The 23,373-nt window shown below is 38.3% G+C and overlaps 1 protein-coding gene across 3 annotated transcripts in view; it reads right to left on the bottom strand.

Annotated features, from left to right (window-relative positions):
* The window catches only part of SPIDR (scaffold protein involved in DNA repair), a 192,274-nt gene that overhangs the window by 12,229 nt on the left and 156,672 nt on the right, over window positions 1–23,373 (bottom strand). For 2 of the 3 annotated variants that reach the window (XR_013773516.1, XM_079299379.1), the window contains exons 11-14: window positions 14,751–14,909; window positions 5,541–5,628; window positions 3,068–3,211; window positions 2,924–2,983 (exon numbers count right to left, since the gene is read on the bottom strand). Coding sequence is in view for 2 of the 3 variants with exons in the window: in XM_079299379.1 (XP_079155505.1) it covers window positions 2,924–2,983; window positions 3,068–3,211; window positions 5,541–5,628; window positions 14,751–14,909 (451 nt within the window). In the remaining variant the exon portion in view is untranslated. The remainder of the gene's footprint in view (window positions 1–2,923; window positions 2,984–3,067; window positions 3,212–5,540; window positions 5,629–14,750; window positions 14,910–23,373) is intronic. The other variant, XM_079299380.1, reaches the window with a different exon arrangement.

The following is a 23,373-nucleotide window of genomic DNA, read 5'->3' as shown; positions in this document are numbered from 1 at the left end:
CATCACACTTTATCATAATTTTCTTGGACTGTACATGGGATTTGAAATTATATTTTCTAAAAAAGTATGTATTATATATTTGTACTATGTATATGGGATAAATAAAAAGATATCAGGATGATTTTATTAAGACTTACATCATTTTAGTCTTAAAAAACAAGGAAAGAGCAATTCTACTACTAATATTATTCCTCTGTGGGCACATTTTCTAGGTACTGTTGTCAGATTCCCAAGAATAATCAAGTCACAAAGTGAAGCTTTTTCTTTCAGTTGACCAAATATCCCTAAATAATCCAATGATGCATAAAATTAAGGAAGTAGATAACTCCTAAGTAAGAGATTTATGAATATGCAATGACAGTGCAAGTTTTCTGCCCCAGACAGGTATAAAAACATAATATCAAAGTATATTTCATGTATACCAGTACAAGGAACTTGCAAATTTTCAGATTCTAATATTTGAAAATATCTAAGATTAAATAACTTCCAAAATTTAAAATTTTTATTACTCCTTTTAATTAGTCCACTGATCAAATATTAATGCTTAAAACATTTAACTGAAAATTAAATACTAGAATTCCTGGAAAGACACGTAGCATTTTATTCTCAGAGCAGCATGCCTGTAGCAGAAGGTAATACAACAAAACCCCCAGTACTTTGTTTTTGGTTGAATTCTAACTTTGAAACCATCAGCCACACTAAACCTGGCTTTCTGCTCATGCTTGCAGCTCTTAGAGCAAATGAGGTAACTGTAAATAGTGACTGGAAAAATTCACAGCTCAGACATCACAGTTATGCCTTAATACAGCATATGCTGCCTATTGCACTATTGATGTTGTTTTCCTAGTAACTACATACATTTGGGCACCTCCTCTGCAGAGATAACATTAGGACATTAGCTTCAGATAAAGAATTTTTACATCTGTCCCATGAGAATTACTAACACATTAAAAGTCGTCTTTCAGGAAAATCATCCAAAAAAGTAAATAATAATAAAAGCAAAAATCACAAGTTAGTATAAAATCATCATCTTGCTATGTGTGACAATTTGTTCTGAACAGAGAGGACACAACAGACAAATAGCAGCAGGATTGAGTTATAAGGAAGGACAGCTCCTTAACCACAGATGGAATATATTTCCTCATATTCCTTCTCAACCACAGTTCAGATTCTGACTAATGAAAAAAGTGTATTTCTATTCCTCCTCCACACCAATTAAATCATACTAATTTAAATATTTAATACTGTACCTACAGAGAGCAAATACTATTTTCAAGATACATCTGAATTAGCTCAAATGGCAGATTATTTAATAATAAATCTGCAAAACAAACCAAATCCTTGTCCCTTCCTCACTTATTTCAACTTGGTGATTTTGCATGTGAAGGGTATGTTCTCTTGGCAAAGGTAGCTGCAGGAAACAAGCTGCTGTTTGTGATCTCCTGGGAGGACTAGGCAAGTGATACACTAGCACCAGGTAAATGCCTTTCCATTCCTAGAGCAGTTATCCAGAAAGCCAAACATCACAAGAATATCTTCTACTGCTTTTCCATCATTACTTTAAAAAAATTATGAGCACTCATGTTGATCACTTATAAAAATCACAGTTCAGCAAGTAAATAACCATTAAAAAAAGTGAATAAACCTCCTAGGAGCAAGAAAAAAGATCACAGATCTTTTTTTCTGCTACTCAATATTCCATTCTTCAAAACCACATCTGTTCCTGCATGCTTCATCTTTTCTCTAATTCAGTGATGAAGTGCTTTTACACAAGAATACTGATAACTCGCATCAGAATTTCAGATGTAGACATTCCTGAATTCAAAAACGTTTGGCTAGGATGCCCCTAGTCTGCAATTTTATTTTATTTTTCACTAGAAGACATTTCTTGGAAATAGGAATTTATGCATGTATGTGTCCATCTTTCTGCTGGCACACTAAAGATCCCATCCAGCTAGTCCTAATTTCATGTTTGCAAATACTCTGTTACATTCCCAATTAGCATGGAGAAAACACAAGAGATACCCCTCATCTCAGCAGTTAAAAGTACTCCCTGTCTAAAAATTAAATCATAATTCATTGGCTTTTGAAGCAAAAGGGCAAGACCTAAATTAAATTTATGTCTCAAACTTGTGGGAAGCATCTCCAGCTATTTTGCTGGCCGTTCTGGAATTTCTTTGTCTTTGGTTCATATGCTTTGATTCACACTTTGTTCCTTGTGGAGCTGATGGACAATTGCAAATTATTCTCTGCTAGAATTCAGTGCTGGCTGTACTGAGGATACAGTCGCCAGGAAAAAATAAATAAATCAGCAACAAAAAAATTCCTTTAACTACTAAGGGAGCTAGCAACATTATGAAAGAATATCGTAGCATCATTCAAAAAGAAATAAAACATAATTGCAAGCTTTCCGGCACAGTATGGATGGCAGATGTATTTACCTAAGAGCTTCTCCCTTTTACTACTTACTGGACCATAAGAGCCAAATTTGCCTGAGGGGCTTCAATGGAAGTCAATGAAAATCACCCACACATTTGCATGAAAAGAGCAAAACTGTATTTTTATATAACCATCATCTGTTCCATGCTATCCCTCAATATCCAGTTGACTGGGAGCTTCTTGCTAGGCTCCTAAGGATAACATTCAGCTATAAATTGAGCCTCAACTAACTTCCTGAGAGCTCCCTTTCCAGAGTGCAGCATTATCTCTGGTTAAATAACAAGTTATTCAGGAATAATTCACTTTCTAGACTGAATGGCACTGAAACTGGTGATGCAGTTTGTTTTACCTTCCACAAGCATTTTAGGCATGGTGATAATTCTGCCCATACAACACTTGGGGTTACCCCTAAACAAGATTAATCTTCTTCACATAAACATGATGTAGATTTTATGTTGAATTCTTTGATAAGTAAAAAGATTACCTGCAGCCTTTGATAGAGCACTTGAGCCCAGAAGCTACACCTCTTGTTACAATCTTCCACCTGAAAATAGCACAGAAAGAGGGAATGAGACAACTGTGATACCAGAAATCCAGTATGTGTTATCTGATTTGTAAAGCAGATTACCCGAAGAATTTCCTTTAGACCATGAACAGCTGGTGGCTGGTACAAATTAGAAATCTGTTCTTCCTCATCCACTTCTACATGTATTTCACCAGACTGAACAGTAAGAATGTAACAGAAGCTGGGAGGAGGAAGATCAGTTGTCATCTATTAAAAAATAAGAAAAAGAAATGTGTCCATAAAAAAGGCACTTTAATTTAGCCAGTCAAGTTTTACAATAATAGGCAAAATGAACAAAACAATTTACATTTTAAGATGGATGGGGAAACAAAATTATATGGTAAATAACAAGGACTCCAATGCAGAAGTTGAGTTAATAAACCAAGAGTCACAAGTTATAAGTGAAATAAGCTTGTGTGCATCATTTTTTCCATAATCTAACATTGATCCTCATCACAAAAACAACTCATAACTTGGCACACTTGGCAAACACAGTGACTATTTCAAGGTGCTTTTTGTTGCTTTGCCTATTTTTATTATGTGGTAGAAGTGCATTGATTAGGTGGGGTTTCTTGTTGGGTTGTTTTTTGGTTTTTTTTTGACATCCATAGCTTTTCTGAGATTTGGGAATTTTTGCATGTGGGTGGGTTTTTGTGATAGTAAACAGCTGCCGAACTTTCAAAGCTGCCAAATTAAATCCAGGACAGCACAAGGAGATAATGAACAACAGGAATGCAAGAGCTGCAAGAACTGCTCTCTTTGTGGTATGCCAGATTTTTCTTTTCCCCTTAAAAAGTACCATGACGTAACAACTTTATCAATCACCACTTAGAGAAGTCCCAAGCTGGAAAGACTTCTCAGAAGAGAAAAGACAATGCTAGAAGATAATTTTTATTGCAAATATGGTAATATACTCTTATAGCAATGTTTGTTGTTAATAAAACATTTAATTTAATAGAAGAAATATGAATATATTAAAGACATTTGCCCACCCATTAAAAAGAATCGGCTTAAAGAAAAACAAAAGCAAAGGAAGCTGATACTCAAACTCTATTTGCCTCTGACAGCATTGAAAAAGGTATTTGAATGTACATATGGCTCAAAAGAAATCCATTCTACAGATCACTTCCCAACATTATCATCATGCTGGCAATATTATTTATGCACTGATGAATAAAACTGCTTCCATAAAACTTTCCATAAAACTACACTGTTTGCATCAAGAAAAAAGTATCTCAATTGAGAGAACTCCACCCAGCCAAAAACGTGGAACATCAGAATATAAGATGTGGTTCTTTGTGGAATTAATTTCTATTTCAAACCCATGACAGAGGTGTAAATGATTATGGCAAGTTTCCTCCATTTTTAGGTTGTTAATAAAACAGAAAAAATGAAGAAATAACAAGAGTCATAACAACACTAAATGACATTTAAGAGCTTTGCCTCAGCCATAGATATTCCCATTCTGTTGCCCACATTATTTTAATGCACAAACCCATCCATTCCTCTGAGACTCCCAAAGCATTTCAATGAAAGGGAGAATCCAAGAGAGCACAGCTATTTCACTCAGTTTCAGTCTTGATTTTAATTTAAACTGAGGTCTGAGCTTTTTGTTCTTCAATATAAACCCCTGGACAATGCAAAGAACACTCTACATTGCAGAGGAAAGATTCCTGGACTTTAGAAATAACTAGCAATATCCATCTTCAATACTCCCTGATATTGAAACTTGTTTATTTCCAACTTTCTCTTTTGCTTCCCTTATTGACTCCTTTGGTCTAAAACCAATTTTTAATACCACTAACTTATTCCCAATGATCAGCCTATATAAGAACATCAAGAAAGTCCAAGCACCTGGCAACCCAGAAACTTCTCAAATGGTGTTGCATTTCCAAAATGATTTGATGTGACAGAACACCTTTTCAAAGACAAAAGCTAATGGAAATAAAATTACAGATGTGATTTCAGCTTTGTGAATATATAGTAACATACTTTAAATCCATTTCTATACTTTCCCATCCCCTAAATTCACATAAAACGTTCATTAATTTTTAGTAATTACTTTTATGTTCATCCTTCTGACCTCACATGAAACAAGTATCAGTCAAAGTCATTCTAACTAGTAAGAGACTTGATTCACTCTTCTTCACAGAAGTTATCTTCAGGAAAGTACTTTCAAACCTAAGGCTGAAAAGTGCTTTTAACAAATGAGTTAACATCCTTGTATACAGATTTCTCAGCAGCCTCCATGATACCTAGTATCTCTTTGCTCCTGCAAAGAGAAGAGAGGAAGAATTTGTCTGGACATCTTATCATTCTAGCTCTAGAGGACTAATAAGGGGCTAATTGCACCATTTTGGAAAGATGCTGCTGATCCAGAGAGCTTCAGGTTAGTCTGGGTGTTGTCAGAATCAGTGAAACAAAACCTGGTAGGTAAAAAGAGGGAGTCTTGATTCCCAAAGTAAACATGATTATACCACCACCAAAAATACTAGCTGTGAGTGAAAAAATTCATATCTGTAATAACAAAACTTACCATTTCAGAGTCTTGACTTTGTCCAGGAACTTTTACAGGCACTACTGGAGGCCACAGACTGTCTACCAGACTAAACAGCCCTAGTGCCCTTCAAAGAGACCAATAAAATCAGGTTCAAAATGTTTTCCAGTGTTACACATTCTATTAAAAAGATTCATTAAGAAATGTAATCTAAACCATTGCATGATTATGAAAACAATTTAAAATCATATTTGTTTTCTGGGAGCTGGTTTTGATTTGGAAAAGTTAAATCTCCATTGCTTCTGCTGCTGGGTGGAGAGGGAGGGATGTATCACATCCAGTGACAAGCAAGTCATGTTTAAGCCTTTGCCACAAACAGCTTGCTACACCATACAATCCAGGGGAACTGGGGTAAATGGTAGCTTGGGAAGGACACTGATATCAGCACAACTTCTTTTAAAAAGTAGCTTTTAGCTATTTAACTATTAAAAAGTTTTGCTTTTAACATTTTCATTTCTACTGGGGCATTTTTGGGGGGGAGGGTTCTGTGTGTGTGTGCTTTTTGCTGGATTTTTAGTTGTTGACAGCTGATTGTAACTGCTTTCAGGAGAGTCAGCAATGATCAGAGAAACAATAGGCAAAATTTTGTTAAGTACATGTGCAGAGAACGATCTCCTTCCTACACAGCTGCTCACTCAGTTATGGTTTGTATTTATTAATTTTGCAAGTTTCACACTTTTGTTTGTTTTTAAAAAAAACAAGCATAAAATTTAAAGTCCATCACATTAAGCTAAGATGTCCAGACTTCAGCAAACCAAGATGTACCTTGCAGCAGTTCAGTGGCTGCTTTGTGAGTTGATGGAACAACTTTGCTGGACAGCCAAAGTAGCTGAGGGAGGGGAAATAGCTACAGATAACTAACTTGAGGAGACATACATTTTTAAGTTGAAGCTCTGAGTTATCTTGTCCCAATTCTCTTCTATGCAGTTGAAGTGCAGAGATCTGAATTTTAACCCCACACTGCCTCCAAGTTGTCTGTCCCTCCAATTAAGAAAACCACTATTTCTGAAACAACTCTAAAAAATGAATTCCAAAACTTGTTAAAAGTAATATTAGCTTCAAAACCCAACTGTTCAGAAGGAAACCACACAGCCTGTTTACAGGGCTAAAGCACGTTGCAATATGCTGCTTCTCTTCAAGGGGTCATGGAAACTTTCCTTTTAAAGTTCTGCTTTTAGCTCACTTCTGCTTAAGCTTATTTATTTCTGCATTTCCTCAGTCCTTCTCTGGATCCTTACACTTTGGGTGTCTACAGTGAGCTTCTCAGGCTGTTTTTTCACTGCCTGTGATACAGTGTTAATAGCAATGCCCTTGGACCAGCTCTGCAAGAAGTTTTATGGCTGTAAATCTCAGAGGAGATCTTGGGGAATACAACTTGAGGCTCACAATTCAGTTGGCAGACTAAAAACACATTGTTGCTACCTGTAGTTGTGTTCTCCACATGAATAAACAGACAAGAGAACAAAAGTGCAGCTCTTTTACAGAAATGGACTTCCTGACTCACAAAGCATCATCCCCAAGTCCATAAAAGGAGAGAGACTGGGGTAGGTTTGGTGTTTGGAGGGTTTTTTTGTTTTAGTTTGGGTTGGTTTTTTTTCTTTTGTTTGTTGTTGTTGTTGTTGTTGTTTAGTTTTGTTTTTTATCAGTGATGACATTACAACACACAAAGCAACACTCCCTAGGTATTAAAGATCCTTTCTAGCAAGCTGACCACTTGAATCCTTGACAAGGCAAGATTTTCTGGTTTGTATTGCACAGAATGACATCTGACACAAGGAAGGACAATGCCTAGAGGAACTAACTGGTCTTGCTACCTGGGAGATGAAAAAGGAGAGCTTCAAAACGAGAGCAGAGGCTGCTGTGCAGCTCAGGCAGTCACAGAAGTGGCCTCTCTCACACAACCCACAGCACAAGGACAGAGCTGATACCAATGTACCACAAACTGTACAGAGATTGTACATTTATCAACTTAGAGCAACTAAGCCATGTTGTTTGTTGCATGTTCACATCTTCATACAGATTGATCCTTCATATGCATTTCAAAGTGTTCACAAAGGACATTAAGTTGTCCTTTCTTCTTTAGCTCACTTCTAACTCGTTATCCTGTGTCAGAATATCTAAGACATATGGTACATTTTCTCCTATTCTTTGTGCCCTTTTGGAGAAGGCCATCTACTGCTTGAACGAGGAGCACTTAATAGTAAATGACAGCATTTGTTTGCAAGCAGGCAGAGGATCAGTGCTGTGTGGGCTAAGTCTCCTGAACATCTTGACCCCATTGTTTCTTTGACACCAGTCAGGCCAAGGGCAGAGACAAACCAAAGGATTAGCAAGTTCCAAATCACATCCTGCTGTGATCCTTGTCTATGAACTGGGATGTTCTCTCCTGGAGCTCTCACTCCATCAGTCAGTGTCCCTGGTGAGGAGCTCCCTGGTTGTTCCAATTACACACCTCCAGGAAAGTTAACTCTCTCTTTATGCTCACAGGCTTCAACTTAGCAGAAGGGGGAATGTAGTGGGGGCACTGACAGTGGAGAAATGACACAAAGACATTGTGTTCTCCTCTGTAGAAGATCATTATTCTCACAGAAAGAATAAAATTAATTCCCTTCACTGGCCAAGTAACACTCAAACTCCAGTTCAATCTGATTTGAACAATGGGTGCAGTTCATTCAATATGTGTAGCCTTCTTCAGCTATAGAGGCAGGACAAGAGATGAACAGCTGGCTCTGTGTCTGTGCTGCAGTGAAGGGGCATGGTTAGCTCCCATGTGCATATGGAGCCTCTCTGGATACACAAGACAAAATAAAAACGTTAAAATTTTGCTCTGTAATTACTAGTTACTTTTGAAAAAAAATATCACAAAAGAGCAGACTTCTAAGAAAGGAAAAACAGAATAGAAGTGAGAAGAAACAGGCTCAAGGATCAAAAAGAAAAATGAACATGTAAAGTATTTTGAATAACTTTTTTTTTTCTTCTATTTCAGAGACTAGAGCTCTATTGTAGTACTCTGTAACTTTGAAAAAAAAAGACAATCTATAGCAGGAGAAAGGCAAAAATCATCTATTCTAAATGACAGACTCAACTCTACTCTTCATGCCAGGCTTAACTCTGTGTTTGGTAAAACAAATTTTGTCCCATCCCAAATATATAGATTTCCACTGCTTAACACCAACACAATAAGACTACCAGTAACTCCAATGGAGTGTTACAGTTAAAATTTCCACAGAAATTTGGACTTATGACAGGTAAAGTATGCCTCTCTTCTATAAATCCACAACTTCCAGCTATGCTTACATATAATGAGATTTTATATGTGTGTGTGTGTGTACATACATATAATAAGCAAAATAGTTCTTCTGGTATCCTTAACTATTTTTATTATCCAATGTCCTCAAAAGACATCTCTCTTAATTTAATCTTTCCATGCTAAACTTCAGTGTAGCTTTTCTCTGTATCCATAAATGCAAACTGCCTGCTGTGTACCCAGCCATCAGGCAGAGAATTTAAAAGAATTTAAAAGTTTTAAATACTGTTAAGCAGGCTAAATACATGACTGATAAATCAGTACTTACACTATCAGAACATCTCTGATCCTGTGGAAATTCCATTTATTTCACACTACAAGCTGTGTTTCAAAACTCAAACAACTCTGATTTTTCAAAATTGCATTTCACTGATTCTGACCTGACAACTTATTTCATAACCTAATAGGAAGATTTTGTTTATTTCTCTCAAAAGCATAAAGTTTCAGCTACAGTTTTGGTCCAAGAATTTTGTGTGTGCCATGCCTGGTCCAACTTTTAACTTATGGTTTGGGGGATTTTTCAACTTTAATAATCATAAAAGGCTCAGGGGAAAATTAGTAGAGAGAGGGAACACCAGCAATATCAGAGAAAAGAAGGCACATAAACAGGGAGAAAAGGAACACTATGTAAGGTTTACAGCAAGGAACAGAAAGATGCTAGGATTCTCTTCCAACATCTTCCACAGCTTTGCTCTAAGGACTTGGGACTTGGAACTTCTCTGCATCCTCCTCTCCTACTTCTTAAGCTTTTTCTCTAAAGCAAAGCAGTTTTCTTTGGCAGTGTCAGTCTCAATTATTAAGAACTCAAAATAAAGCAATTCCTAGCCCTCTGTGCAAAACTAAGAAATTCCTTAATAATCACCTGGACTGCATAAGCTTCAACTGTCAAGGGACAAGCAATCCAAATATAAAGCTGATACTGCAGGCTCTCTCTCCCTGTAACTGACCTACTAAGATCTTGCACTGCACAAACTATGCAACACCACATTTTCTTAGTCTTGAGTAATAAGAGCAACGAGATCACAAAGTAAAAATCTGAACCTACTATACCAGCATCTTTGCCAAAGTACAAACAGGGAGGAAGGGCTGCTGACCTCTTTTTCTCCTCCAAGTTTTGTTTAGATATATGGAATTATATAGTTGAATGATTTACATACTTTAGTAATTTTATTTTCTATAGTATTTTAGAAATTACATACTCTACATGAAACCATTGAAATTATAATATAAAAGTACTTTTGATTCAATATGGATATGCCTATGTTATTTTCTAATGCTGATTACTAAATAGATTAATGACACAAGCACTAAGATACAAGCAGTAGTTCATGTTTACTAAAGAATAGAAAATTCAGGAAATTAAAAACTTAATTTCTGATACAAAAGCAGCCATAGAAATTAATATAAAAATAATACAATTACTCAAAATTTCAATGTGATTACTGAAATGATGCTTTAAGTGAAGCTCAACTTTCAACCACAGAAATTACTGAAGTGTTTCAGGACCTCAAAACCCAGAGACATGGGTGGATCTTATAGATGGCAGTCTTTTTGGAGGAGGGAAAACCAAAGGAAGGAAGTAATGACCTCCTTGCTCTGCAGAGAGTTCTTACTATTACATTTCCTGTCAATGTCTAGTAGTTGAAACACTTACTTGTGCAGCAGTTAGCAGTGGTCCTCTCTTCTGAGGGCAAAACAAAATGAAGAGAAAGTATCCAGTGAAGAGCAAGGGGAAAAATTAGAGAAATTGAGGCCAAAGAAGTATATGACTCAAAAAAAAGGGAAAAAAGTAGAAAAGAATGAAAACCCTCAAGCACAATAGTGACCACTACAAACATACAGGGAGATTTCACATTTCAATGCCTAACATTTGAAAGTTTAGAATGACAAACAACAGAAGCCAACTGTATTTGCAAATGCAGAAATTTCTCAGAAAAACATAACACTGGTTGATGAACTCAATATTCAGAGCCTGTTTACTGTAGAAGAAAATGCAACAGATAATACAGTCTGCCATGAATTAAATGTTGGCTCAAAAAGTCAAAGCTTATAAGTTGATGTATCCATAAAATGTTTTAACCTATCCAACACAAGTGTGGACACATGCAGCAGTTGCCTCCTCTTTTGAAGATTACTAACCATTTTTTTCAATTTAGGGACAAAATTTGTACTGAGTCCCTGTGTTCTTCCTCCCCCCTCCATTTTTAAATTGCTGTCATCTTTCTGTTCTGCTGCAGAGAAACTCTTCATATTTCTAACATATAAGAAAGCATAAAGAGAAGAAGCAGGTACATCTGCTATACTCAGCAGTAAAACAACTCAGTGGTAGAAAAATCAGATGAAAAGACCCAAATTGTCAAAATCCAAGTTATTATTTTGTGTGGGCTAAAAAACCAAAATCAGTATTTTTTGTTGATAAAACAGGTCTCTAACTCCAAAGACTATCTCAGATCACTGAAATTAATTTCTGGTAGGAAGCAGGACCCATGACAATTTATAGGTTATTTACTCCTGAGGCATTTTAGTGAGTGCTCAGCCCCTGCATCTAATTGCATTCATTTAGTTCCTGGCTATACCTGACATACCTGAAACATGCCTGGGATCTATCAAAACAGGGGGGTTGCATGTGCTGCATGTGGAATCTTAACCAGCACTCTTGCCTCTAGCAGCACAACCCCAAAATCCCACTTCCTCTTTCTCAAGGGGCTGAATTTAAGACTCACAAGAGGCAGTGGAGGGGTGAGGGACAGAACATGAGCCTCTAAGGAGGCAACACCACCAGTAGCCTTTCAATTAATACTTTTCAATCTTCTCCCTTTAAACCACTGTATTTTTTTAGTTCTTTTTGCTGATACTAAGCAGGCAGTCCAGGGAATACTTGTAGGAATGGCCAGGTGACAAGTATGAATGAGAGGGTGAAGAGAAAACTGTCAGGAAACAGATACTGAACCACACAAGTTCAGTCAGTTGCCACGCTACTGCTTCCTATCTTAGCCAAAAGCTCCACAAACAGAGGAGAACTGCTGGAAATCAGGCACTGAACAAGCCATGGAAACTCTGCCATGACTCAGCCACGTCCCTCTGCCTTACAGGACTGCCAGAAACTGGGCTGCAAAGGGAAACACCATTTCCTTTACAGGATTGGAAAGGGAAGGATTTCTTGCAGGGATGGTTCAGGGGAGTATGCTTTATGTGGGGTATAGGCCTGGCTCTGAAAACCACCTAAACCAGCAAAAGACCTTCAAACAACTTATGCAAAACCCTAATACTTGTCAAAGCATATTGAAAACTGATATTCAACACAAAAAGTGTTTCTCTCAATGCAAGGCTGCTATCATTCCAATTTTTCACAGAGCTGACCTTCGTCAAGATAGGACATGGTTGTGTAAGTTTTTATCCCACTTTTCTCTTGGAACACAAGTGTTTTCTTATCAGAGAAGAAATGTGTTTAGTTTCTTTAGCACTCCTTAACAGTACAGGTCTGTTCCAAAGATCAAGTAACGTGTTCAGCTGGGTTTTCCCCTGGGTGTAAAATACCCTTTATCATAAGCTCATTGGTTTTTAGCCCTTGTAATGAAACTTCAGCTTACAACAGTGATTTTTAAATTGCATTTACTGGAATGATCACAAATAGAACTTTAAATTAAATATTTGATGATGAGGATGGATGATAGCCTGGAAAATTTTGTGAACAATAACAGTTGTTCATTGATACAAAACTCTTGAGAAGATCTTATATCTATTAGCAAATCTCCTCTATCTCACAAAGGGACTGAGGAAACACTCTGATTACAATCCATGTGACTCTGGGACAACAGGAACATATGGGATCCCATTAGACATTCCTGGCTTTCTCTACATCATGTGCTTCAAAGGCACACACAGAAAAAGTCATTACTTTTCCCTCGTATTTCCTACATTTTCTTCCCTTTAATCCACTTTAAAAGCCACTGTCAGACTCCAGGAAACAAACAGTTTCAAAGCCATCTCCTTCCAAAAAGTAATTGGTGTTCTCAAAAAAAAAAAAAAAAAAGGCAGCAGTCTTTCTTGCAGGGCAGACCACATAGTTCTTACTCACTCATGTGCTTCAAGGCAAGGTTGGGTGCTCACAGGCATAAGCCATCATGTGCTTGGATACACCAGTGGATCTGGAAATCCATTCATCCAGTGGCAATGAGTTCTACAGCTTAATTATGCTCTCTGAGAGTAAGTACTCCCTCGCATTCATTTTGGCTATGGCTTTACTGTGGTTTCCATCACACCTAGAATGTGTCCCAAACACTTAAAAGTAATAAAAAGTTACAAAGCAGAACTTAGGCTAAAACAATTAAGAAGCAAATAACCCCCTGAACAATTCCCCCACCCACCCATCTTGTACAATGAAATCACGTTTTAACTGCTGCACTGTCCCCGAAGCTACACTATACCCATTTTCTTTTAATGTTCCCTAGCAGGGTTACCACCAGCACAGCTCCAGCTGAGCCACCAGCATGTACAGCAGTGTGTCTTCTAAACGTCCTCAGAATAGCCAGAAGTAAGTTACTGCTGCTTTGAAACAGAATTTACATTAGAAAAAGTCTGTCTCTTATTAGTTAGGCAGAGTACTGGAAGCACCAGCAGCCAGTTGTAAAACTTCATTTGTATCCAGAATTCCAAAGCCATTATTTAATTTGTTTGGAAAAAATGTAACTTGAAAAAAAAAAAAAAAAAAAAGCCAACAAAATAATTAAATAAGAAGACGTGTTTGTTATTAAAGATCCATAAAAATGCAAGTAGGCTCAAAATCCAAAGGCTCTGAAAATTAACACTGCAAGTACATAAAAAGAAAAGCATACTGAATAGGGCTGGCTCGAAAACAACAATTCCATTTTGCTAAACATTTCAAAGCTTTGAAATTTGTTTTTGTTCCAATATGAAACAAAAAATGAGACTTTCTCAAAGTTTTCATGAAATGAGAATGAGAGAAAGAATATTCACTCCCTCTGGACCTGAAAAAAATCTTCCCAACAAAGCTGTCTCCAAAATAGATAATGTTTCCATGAAACATTCTGGTTTTGATGAAACAGCATTTTTCAACAGGAAAAAAAGTGTCAGCAGAAATACCATAGCCATTCTAATAGCAAAGGCTTATCTAGATCGGATGCTTGTACGAATAAATTATGTTGAGAACTGAACCAATCTAATTATATTTATATAGGTCCCCATGAGAACATTGGATCATTCTCCTCAGAAAGATACTCTGTAAGATAATCGATCTATTTAATTTTTTTCTTGACTAAAGATATTTTATTTGAAGAACGTAACAGGAATCACAGAATAAGCAAAATCTGAGATACACCAAAAGTCAGTTTGTTACTTACCTGGGGGAATTCTTCTATAAAGCTATTGACATTCTTATTCCAAAATAAGAATGGCTTTAACATTTGCAAGATTTTTTTTTTGTTTTGTTTTATGAAACTTATGCTGTGGTCCTAAAACCATATAGACTTAACAGAATTAAACCCTCATATACTGCACACTGGGCAGCACTGCAGAAAAACTTAGTGCAATAAAAAATTCTGCAATGAAAGGGAGATGAACAAATGTTTTTAAGGCTCTGAATCTGCTGAAGAGGAAGAAAACACTCATATTTTATGAAATACTGCACACAGTAATTCCTTACTCTGCTAAGTGTGTATTTGTGCATTAGCTTATTTATGCTCATTTTGGAGAATGGTTGGCTCAAGCACAGTTGGATGCCCCAAAAGTGGCAATGAGGACATTTGATTGAACAAAGCCATGTTCAGTTGTTCCAAAGAATGTTGGTCACAGAAATAAACAAAAAAGCAGATCCTCTTTGCCCACCACAGCAAGCAATATGTTCTTCCATTAATTGTTCTCACCTTCCTCTTGTAGTTCTCTGCAAAATCTTCATTCCAGCTAAGCAGCAAGATTTTCCTTCCCACCTCCTGCAGTACTGCTCAATGTCATCTGTGGAACCCAGGGACTGCAGCTGCACTTCACTGAACATGCCATAGGCATCCTGCACAAGGAGGCATAACCTGCAAAACATTCCTCCATTACTCACTGGCATCTGTTCATAACAAACCAGTGAGCAAAGTCCTGAAAACGATGTTACAAACTTCAGGACAGGGCTTATCCTCTTCAGTATCTGCAGAATTCCTATCGAGTAATGTATCAATAAACAAACACAACACCATTAAGGGTTTTGTCATGTACATTTTCAGGACATAACAGGGCCATGAAGTAGAGAAGCATGACTGAAACAAAGAGTACAGGGCTTGCACTGGGAATTAGATTAATTAACTGCTATGGAATATGTGGCTTGTGTACTTAAAAACAAAGAAAGTTGAGTTTTTGCCTTACTTGAGGTGAATTCTACAATAAACACAGAACAGCAATAGCAACATAAATATGTGTAGGTTTATAAATATAAAAATTCTGCTTAGAGGTAAGCAAAGCAACATATTTCACAAGTAATAATCACTGAGGCTGGCAAAGCAAGCATTACATTTTCTCACACTTCTTTTAGAAAAGATTCCTCCTGATGCAAAAAGACTGAAACATCAATTTTTCTTTTAAGAGGACCAAAACCAAACAAAACAACATAAAACTGGATATTGGCATATTCAGAGTTGGGTATGAAGCCCAGAGGAACTATTTTAAGAAGGTAATTAAAGAACCTGCTAAACAAACAATTTGATAAAAATCTATGGAAGTAGGGGCTGTAGGGCTGGGAAGTATTGCTTAACCAAGTTGATGGCATTTTGAGAAGATAGTACTGTCATAACAGATAAGGCAAAATCAGTGGATGTCATACATTTAGATAGTCAAAAGCACATTTCACAAGATTCTGCACCTGAGATGAGCAGTCACGATAGCATGAATCATGCAGGGCTGGAGGAAGGAGGCCCCTGTCTACAAGACCGGTTTTAATTGCCTCAGAAAGAGACAGTTAAGCATGGAAACTTTTCAAAGGGGAAAAAAAAAATTACCTTTGAGGGCAGCACACATATCTTTTTTTCCAATAAAACTCAAGGGTGCATCAGGCAGCAGAATTCAGATCATTTCAAAGGTACATGCCAAAACTACCCTCCCCAGAGCAGCACCATTGTTCCCAACAAGCCAACTCCAACTGGTTTTGGAACACATCCTATAACATACATGCACCCTGAAAGCATTCAACAGCAGTAATTATATCTTTATAAAATATAAATGAGCTCCTACACTGAAGAAATCCATGTATTTTCTTCACGTGGAACAGTAGGCATGTGGATGAGCACCAATCACACTTTCCTTGTCCATTATGAAGTGTCTAATTTAGGCTTAGACCCTTAGCAGTCTGCATTTGATATAAGATACAACCCCAAAGGCTTTCTGACATCACTAATTGTGCAAGCACCAGCAAAGAGTCCTCATTTTTTCATATTCTGGCACTGGTTGTAAGGAGCAGAAAGGGATAGGACTGGGTACAAACAGAGACTCCCATATTTTCCCCATACCTCTAGCTACAAAGATCCCATACAAACCAAGTCATCATCAGAAAAAAACCCAAAACAAACTAGAAGAACTACATTTACCTACTGCTTTCCATGTTAGGACTTTGCAATCAATTAAGAACTCCCCTGAGTTTTAACTGATTTGACTGAAGCTCACAATGATATTGTTATGTTTGAAAAACCAGAGTTCATATTCTCTGAACATTTCTGAAAATCAGACTGAGGGGAACCGAAAAAACAAAGCAAACAGTTTTGCCTATGTTAACAAAATGTTGACTGTTAATTGTGGAAAAATTAGGCCTCTGCATCTTGGAACACGAAGGGCAGAGTTAGTGCCTCAGATCAGATCAGTTCAGCAGTCTCTTAACTGATCACTGGAATTTCTCATATCTTTGGTGAGACATAACTGAACACAAGTAAGTCTCAGACTAGCTGGCACCAGGATCATATTAAGTCCTCTGGGACATGTTAATTGCCCAAATAAAACTAGCTTGGTTGGTGCTGAAGACATCAGTCACTAAAAGAGCATTTTCCAAGTCCTTTTAAGTTAAGCAAAGAGATGGTTTCTGTCAGACATGGGAATCTCAACTCTCCACATCCCTGGCCACAGATTTCCATTCCTTTGTGATGGCACATAAATGGCTAGGACAGGAAACTGATCTGACCAAAAAATACTGTAGCCAAATCATCATCATCAGCAGCAGCATCATCTGAGCTCTTTGAAAATCAACTCTGTAAAAGTAAACTCCCACTTGCATGGAGTACTGCTTCTAGGCAAGGATGTATTCTCCTTGAAGCTCCCACTGCAGCTGTCCAGTATGCAGCATATACAGGAATCTCAGGTCATATGAGGGGAGAATGGTCATCTTATGACCATGCTCAGTGCAGAGAAGAACTGTGTCATTTCAGGCTTCCACCAGTAATGTTCCCATTCACACTGGGAATACATTCATGAAGGAACACAGAGCAGCAGATTCCAAGCACCTTTGCTCTGTCAGGTTTGCACACAAGAGCAGACAGACACTGTATTTACACTTGTTCTTAACAGTGTCCAAAAGGTAGTCACAGTTTCTCTGCAACATGCATTTAAAATGAAACATGTGTATACACTCACTTGGAAGTCAGAATTTAATGAATAATCCTTCAGATGCCAAATTTCAGAATTTTAAAAGAGAAATATCCTAGATCAACACCATGAAGGGAAGTTCACAAACACATTCTCCCTCCTTCACCACACCTTTAAAACAGTATTAAGGAATTATGGCAAAGCCTTGAAATGCTACAGGTGTTCGAGGGACAACTGATTTTCTCACTTAATGACTATCATGAAATCAGCTGTATCCCACAACAGACTTAGCAATGCACTTGGAGAACTGTTCTCTTGTTCTTTGGAACTGGTTCTGTTCTTATGGATTTTGTACATGCTGTCAGCATCACTGACAGTACTTCAGCTGTATTCAACTCTATTGATTCATTACCTTAACTTCCTTACCAGTACTGTTTTTTCCCTTGATTTCACTTTATTCCAGGAACAGTGCATTTGGATTATTTTCCCATGTTGCAGTGTTGCTCTCATATTACAGCAAATGTTCTCACAAATTACTTTTTAGCAGGCAGTCTAACTATGATTAAAGCCAACAGCTTGTCCCATTACTTTTTTCCCCTCTTTGAACCTCACTACCATGATGAATACCCACATCAAAATTATGAGACCAGCTGCAAAGCCAAAATTAGTATCTGCCCCCCAGGAATTCAGCATTTATGTTTTGTGCACATCTATAGGAAATTCCTTTTTTTTTCATAAAATCTGGATTTGTGTCAGTTAATAAGGTTAAACATACCCTTACCAATGCCTTGTCAGCATGCACTGTACTGAACTGTTAAAAAATAAGGCAGGCAACATCTCCAATTTAATCAGTGGTGCTTGTGCAGGGAGGAAATAAGGGCCATCTTTGGGGGGTTTTTCTACAACAGGAGGTAACCCTGTGTAAGACTGTCATCTTAAAATATGGGTTTAGAAACTGAAATGAAGTCTCAAGTAAAATAGTAGAAAATTCACTCCTGGAGAGAGGGGTAGCAAGAAAGCCAGTAGAGGAACAAATGTTGGAGACTAAGGAAAAGGTGAAGTATGACACATTGGTAACAGCAAAGGGGGTGAAGATAGAGAATGATAAGAAGTGAGGCAGAGTTTAACTTTTTTTTTTTTTTTTTAATGTAATGACACAGTAAGTTTCATGCAAAAGCTTGGGAAGATTTTGTTAATTTGCTAATAGCCAGAAGCAAGGATGGGGACTGGAGGAAGATGAGACTGATTACTCTGCATTATTTCTATGACTGTGCTGATCTTTAGGACAAAATGTCTTGCAGCAGAAATCTGGAGAGGATTACAGGATTAATGCCATGCCCTTCTCCCAGTTAGTCACTCTTCATGGGTAAAGGGTAAGCCCTTCTTTTACTAATACGTTTTTATGCATGAAAAATGATCTCTCTCCATACTACTGCCTTTTATCAAGAAGTTGACTTTCTGGAGAGGTAAGGGCAATGAATACTTTCTCCATTTTTGGTCACCTCCAGCCTTCTCAGCAGCAGAAAAGCATAAGAAAAGGAAGATTTGCCTGCAGAGGAGATGGGAGCACAGGGAGGCCAGAATGGACTGATTACACAGACACTGCCTTTACTGAGTCTTGGAAAAACAAACAGCAGAAATTTGTCATGAGCAGATCTTAACCAACAAGTAATTGTTTTAGCCTTGGGTAGGAGGACAACTGTGTGGCCCAGGGCAGCTCTTCTCCATGCACAGCTAAGCTGTGCAGTGCAGCTCGAGCAGCAGGACAGCCAGGCAAACACCACCACCTTTCCATCACCCTGCACAGACTTCATTAGTTGCTCTTTCTTTGGAAGGGAGTGAAAATGGGGGAATGGGAAAATGCCTGAAAACTAACTGACTTGTATTAACTCCGATATTTGCTCATTCTTTATCTTAACCATCCATGAGCCAGCTGCTGCTGCTTTGTTTGTCAGGAGGACTTGTTATCTCTGTGAGGTGCGGTCCTAGCAGAGGCATAAAGCACACGTACATAAACACACACAAACAAAACCCCCTCTCCCTTCATCACCAGAGGCACAACACTACCTACACAACTCCAATCCAGCAACTTGTCTGGTCAAGTCTCAAGGTGGAGCTGATTAACTCCTGCAAATATGGCTCAGATTCAAATTGTAACCTGCAGGACACCACCCTGCCTGGGTTTAATTTATCCCTACCTTAGGAACTTCTTGCATCCACCATACCCAAACAGTAATTGAAAAATCAAACTCAGAGCACAGGCACAACTGTCCATCTTCCCCCTTTTAACACAAGCAGGATTTCTCTATTAAAAGCATATAATGAGCTCCTTCATGCTCCCTTTTGAAAAGAATGCACCCACTGCAGCATTCTTTGGGGAGATACAAGATTCAGAGTTTTCTGCTTAACATCCAAACCATTTGCTGTCAATAGAAAGTGAGGCTCTACAGAACAGAACTGTGGATCGAATGCTACAAATACGAATTAATAATGATGGCAACCATCTCCTTCTCTGCATAGGTTGCAGAGGCACACAGGTAGAGAGGAAAACACAAGCATCATTGTTTCCAGTTTATAAGGGGAATGCCAAGCTGGAAGAAGAATCCTGGTCAAAGTACAGACATTTCTAGCACCCAGCCTGATGCTCTGGTTTCAAGAACTGACATGAACAAAATAGCAATAATTTGCTTTGAAAACTGGAGGTTTAATATTACCGAAAAGTACATTTTGTGATCATGTATGTTTTTATTTGGCAACATGGAAGGACCCAGAAAGAAAGAAATAAAAAAAGGCAGTTCTGGAGTGCTGGACCTGGCAGAAGTATTGGTGGAAACTGCACATGTGATTGGAGTATCACCAGGGAAATGACCTAGTCTTATCTCAGCATCTCAAATAGAAAATATGTAGCAGAGGCCTCTCTGGTCTCAGGAAAGGAAACTTTCAGTTTTGCAGACACCTCCTAACAGAAGATTTCTGCAACACACTTGCAAATACTCACTACAGTCCCTCATTTTGGATTTCCCTTACTTTTCATTACAATTTTCAAACATATGTTAAAAAATTGAGTGAGAGTGGTTCTAAGATAAAACTGCCGCTTACTTTTATTGACTTCCTTGAATCATCACACAGCTCAACACAAACTAGAAAATCAAATACCACTTCCACAAGGTCTTTCATGATTCCCTGCCTGCTGATTGCTTTTTCCATTTCTTCATTCATGTTAATCCTTCCACCTACTATTTTCTGCCTGTGGCCTGAAGAAGCAGCACTTCTGTGGGAAACAGCTTTTGTGCGTAGGAAGAGCCCTGCGCGAGCCAAGCGTGTCAGCAGCGCTGCCTCAGTGCAGGGCTGCACGGCACTGCAAGGGCTCCCACTCAGAACATGCAACACCCCCTGCCTGCTGGCAGCCACATACACCTGGCAGGAGTTGGAGCAGCACAAAGGACAGCTTTTTGTGCTTGTCATGGCCTCGCACGGGACAATTTTTTTCTGCTGAAACCATTTCTTATATGAAGTTTTCACGTGACGCCACATGAACTTTTTAAACTCTCCATCTGACACAGAGTGCACTTTTGAATGAAACTGCTGATGTGGGTGTTTTATTTGTACATGGAATTTCTCTCAAAAGTAAACAAAACACTTAAAACCATAAAAAGACATTCCTGACATCCACTCAAACACGATATAGAGCCTAAGCTGTAATTTCAGAGCTGCATTTGAAAAATATTTTCAGTATCATAGATAAGTTTTGCTTATGTCAGATTCAAAAATGAATACTGAAGTTATTCTACATTCGTAGTTTAAATCCAAAGTAATTATGCTATGTAAGTAATTTTTATAGAGATGGCTACTTTGGAAAACACAGAGAGTTAAGGAAAAATAACTTTCTAAGTATTGCCTAAAAGTTTGTATAAAGGCTAGGCCATAACAGAGCAGTAGGGCCTTCCTCCCTCCAGATCCCCCTGGCATCTCAACGCCCCATGGGACATAATTTATGGTCCTTCTGCTAAGATCCATTCCCATACAGCTTGCTATTCAAATAAAACCAATTTTGAGTGGTAACAAAAAAGCAAGCACACCAGATCACCCTAGCTTGTTTCACTCACTGTGCTGTTAATTGCAGTTGGTAAGAAAAACAATGATACACACACTCTTCAGGTTCTTCAGTGCACCATTACTTCAGCATGGAATCCTATCACAACCTCTTGATTATTTCAGTATACAATTCAGAGAAAATATTATTTTCCTACAATGTCACAATTTACTAATCAAGAGTAAAAACGTATATTTTAAGAAACTCACAGGCTCAGTTGAAAACTGCAAGTCCTTCTTATGGATGATGTCCAATAGAAAAATTATGTTCCAAATATAACATGTAATTACCACCCAGTCATTTCAAGTACTTATCTCTGAATCTGAGGAGGGGTTCTTTGTTTATTTTTTTAATCTCAAGACTTTGTAATTATTGTTTTGGCATCCAAGAATTCCAACAGTTGCCGGGGTGCTGCCAAAAAGATCTTTACTTGCAAGGTGCTCAGCACCCTCCTTTCCAAGAAAATCTGCATTCAGTTGCTGGTTCTGGCAGTGTTTCATTCCATTTTTGCTATGCTGTGTTTCCTCCACGCCTCAGTTCCTTATACGTAAAAATCAGAATAAAAGTCCTGTCTTCAAAGGGTGATCTGAAAGCAATAGCTGAATAACATGATTGTATCTGGGAGGGCTGGTCCACAAACTCTATTATGTGTGCTAGATCCCATTTGAGTTAGGGGAGGAGGCTATATATATGTATGTGTATATCTAGAGAGGAAGGGCTTCCTTGCAGTATCAACTAATTTCTTTCACACTATGAGACTCAGAGAACTCTCAAGTTGCCCTGCAAAACCCACAGTGAGGGCTTTTCAGCATCTGAAATGAAGCAAGACACTGCAGCAGTGGTACTGGGCTCCCTTATCTTTCAAGACTCTATTGTTTGTGGATTCACCAGATTTACTTCTGAACCACAGAGAACCATGAATGGACTCCTGGAAGATTTTATTTTAGAAACAGTCAACATGCAGTGAGTATTAAAAATACCCTGCCCATTTCAGCAGGCACAGATCATCCTAAATCGCATTCTTGGTAGCATAGCACTGCTCATGTCCTTCCTATGGCATGTGAAAGGTACATGAAATGCAGCGACCCTGCAGGATTTGTTACACAGCTGTGGCTGCATTCAATAAGACTCTGCTGCGTCAGTGCCACATCATCCCACTGAACTAGCAGAAAAGTCTAACATTCATCAAAAATCAAGAGCAGAGCAAAGAGCCAAGGAGAAAAGCAGAAGTGCAATCTTGCCAGGGCTCCCTACCCAGCAGAAAGGCAATTTTCCACTTTCTGGCAGGGCCTGCCAGTTGTGTTTTTCACTCCTCTGTTTTCCTTCACCCCGTGCTGGTGGCTGCCTGTGCTAGGTGTGTTTCTAAAAGAGGGACAGCAGCGTGTTTGTGCGCGCGCCGCGTGTTTACAAGAGCCATGGCAGCAGTTCTCAGCAGTCCACCGAGAGTTCTAGGAAACGGCCCCTGTTATTTTATTCTGGGGCAATGTCAGCTCGTGTCAGGCACTAAAGATCACACAGGACAGCCCTCTCCATCTCGCAGCGCTGGCCGGAGGCCTCAATGGGAGAGGGAGCAGGAGCGAGCTGCGAGTGGGCGGAGAGCCTTCCCAGCACTCTACCAACCACTGCAGGAGGAATTATGATAAACACCACTCTGGAAACCAGATACAACAGTACATTGTGTTCTTCTTCGGAAAAACAACCCGACTTCGGCTCACTTAAAGTAAACAGTTAATCCTGTTTATATATTTTTTTTTTCTTTCTTGATGAGTTGTTAACAGAACAATCTCTTCTGCAAAGCAAATAAGAGATCGGTCCCTTAAATTCATACAGATTTTTTCTTTCCCCTA

Source organism: Erithacus rubecula, assembly GCF_903797595.1.
Source record: "Erithacus rubecula genome assembly, chromosome: 3".
NCBI lineage: Eukaryota > Metazoa > Chordata > Aves > Passeriformes > Muscicapidae > Erithacus > Erithacus rubecula.
Note: the sequence above shows the minus strand (reverse complement) of the source record. Positions and strands in the feature narration are given on the sequence as shown.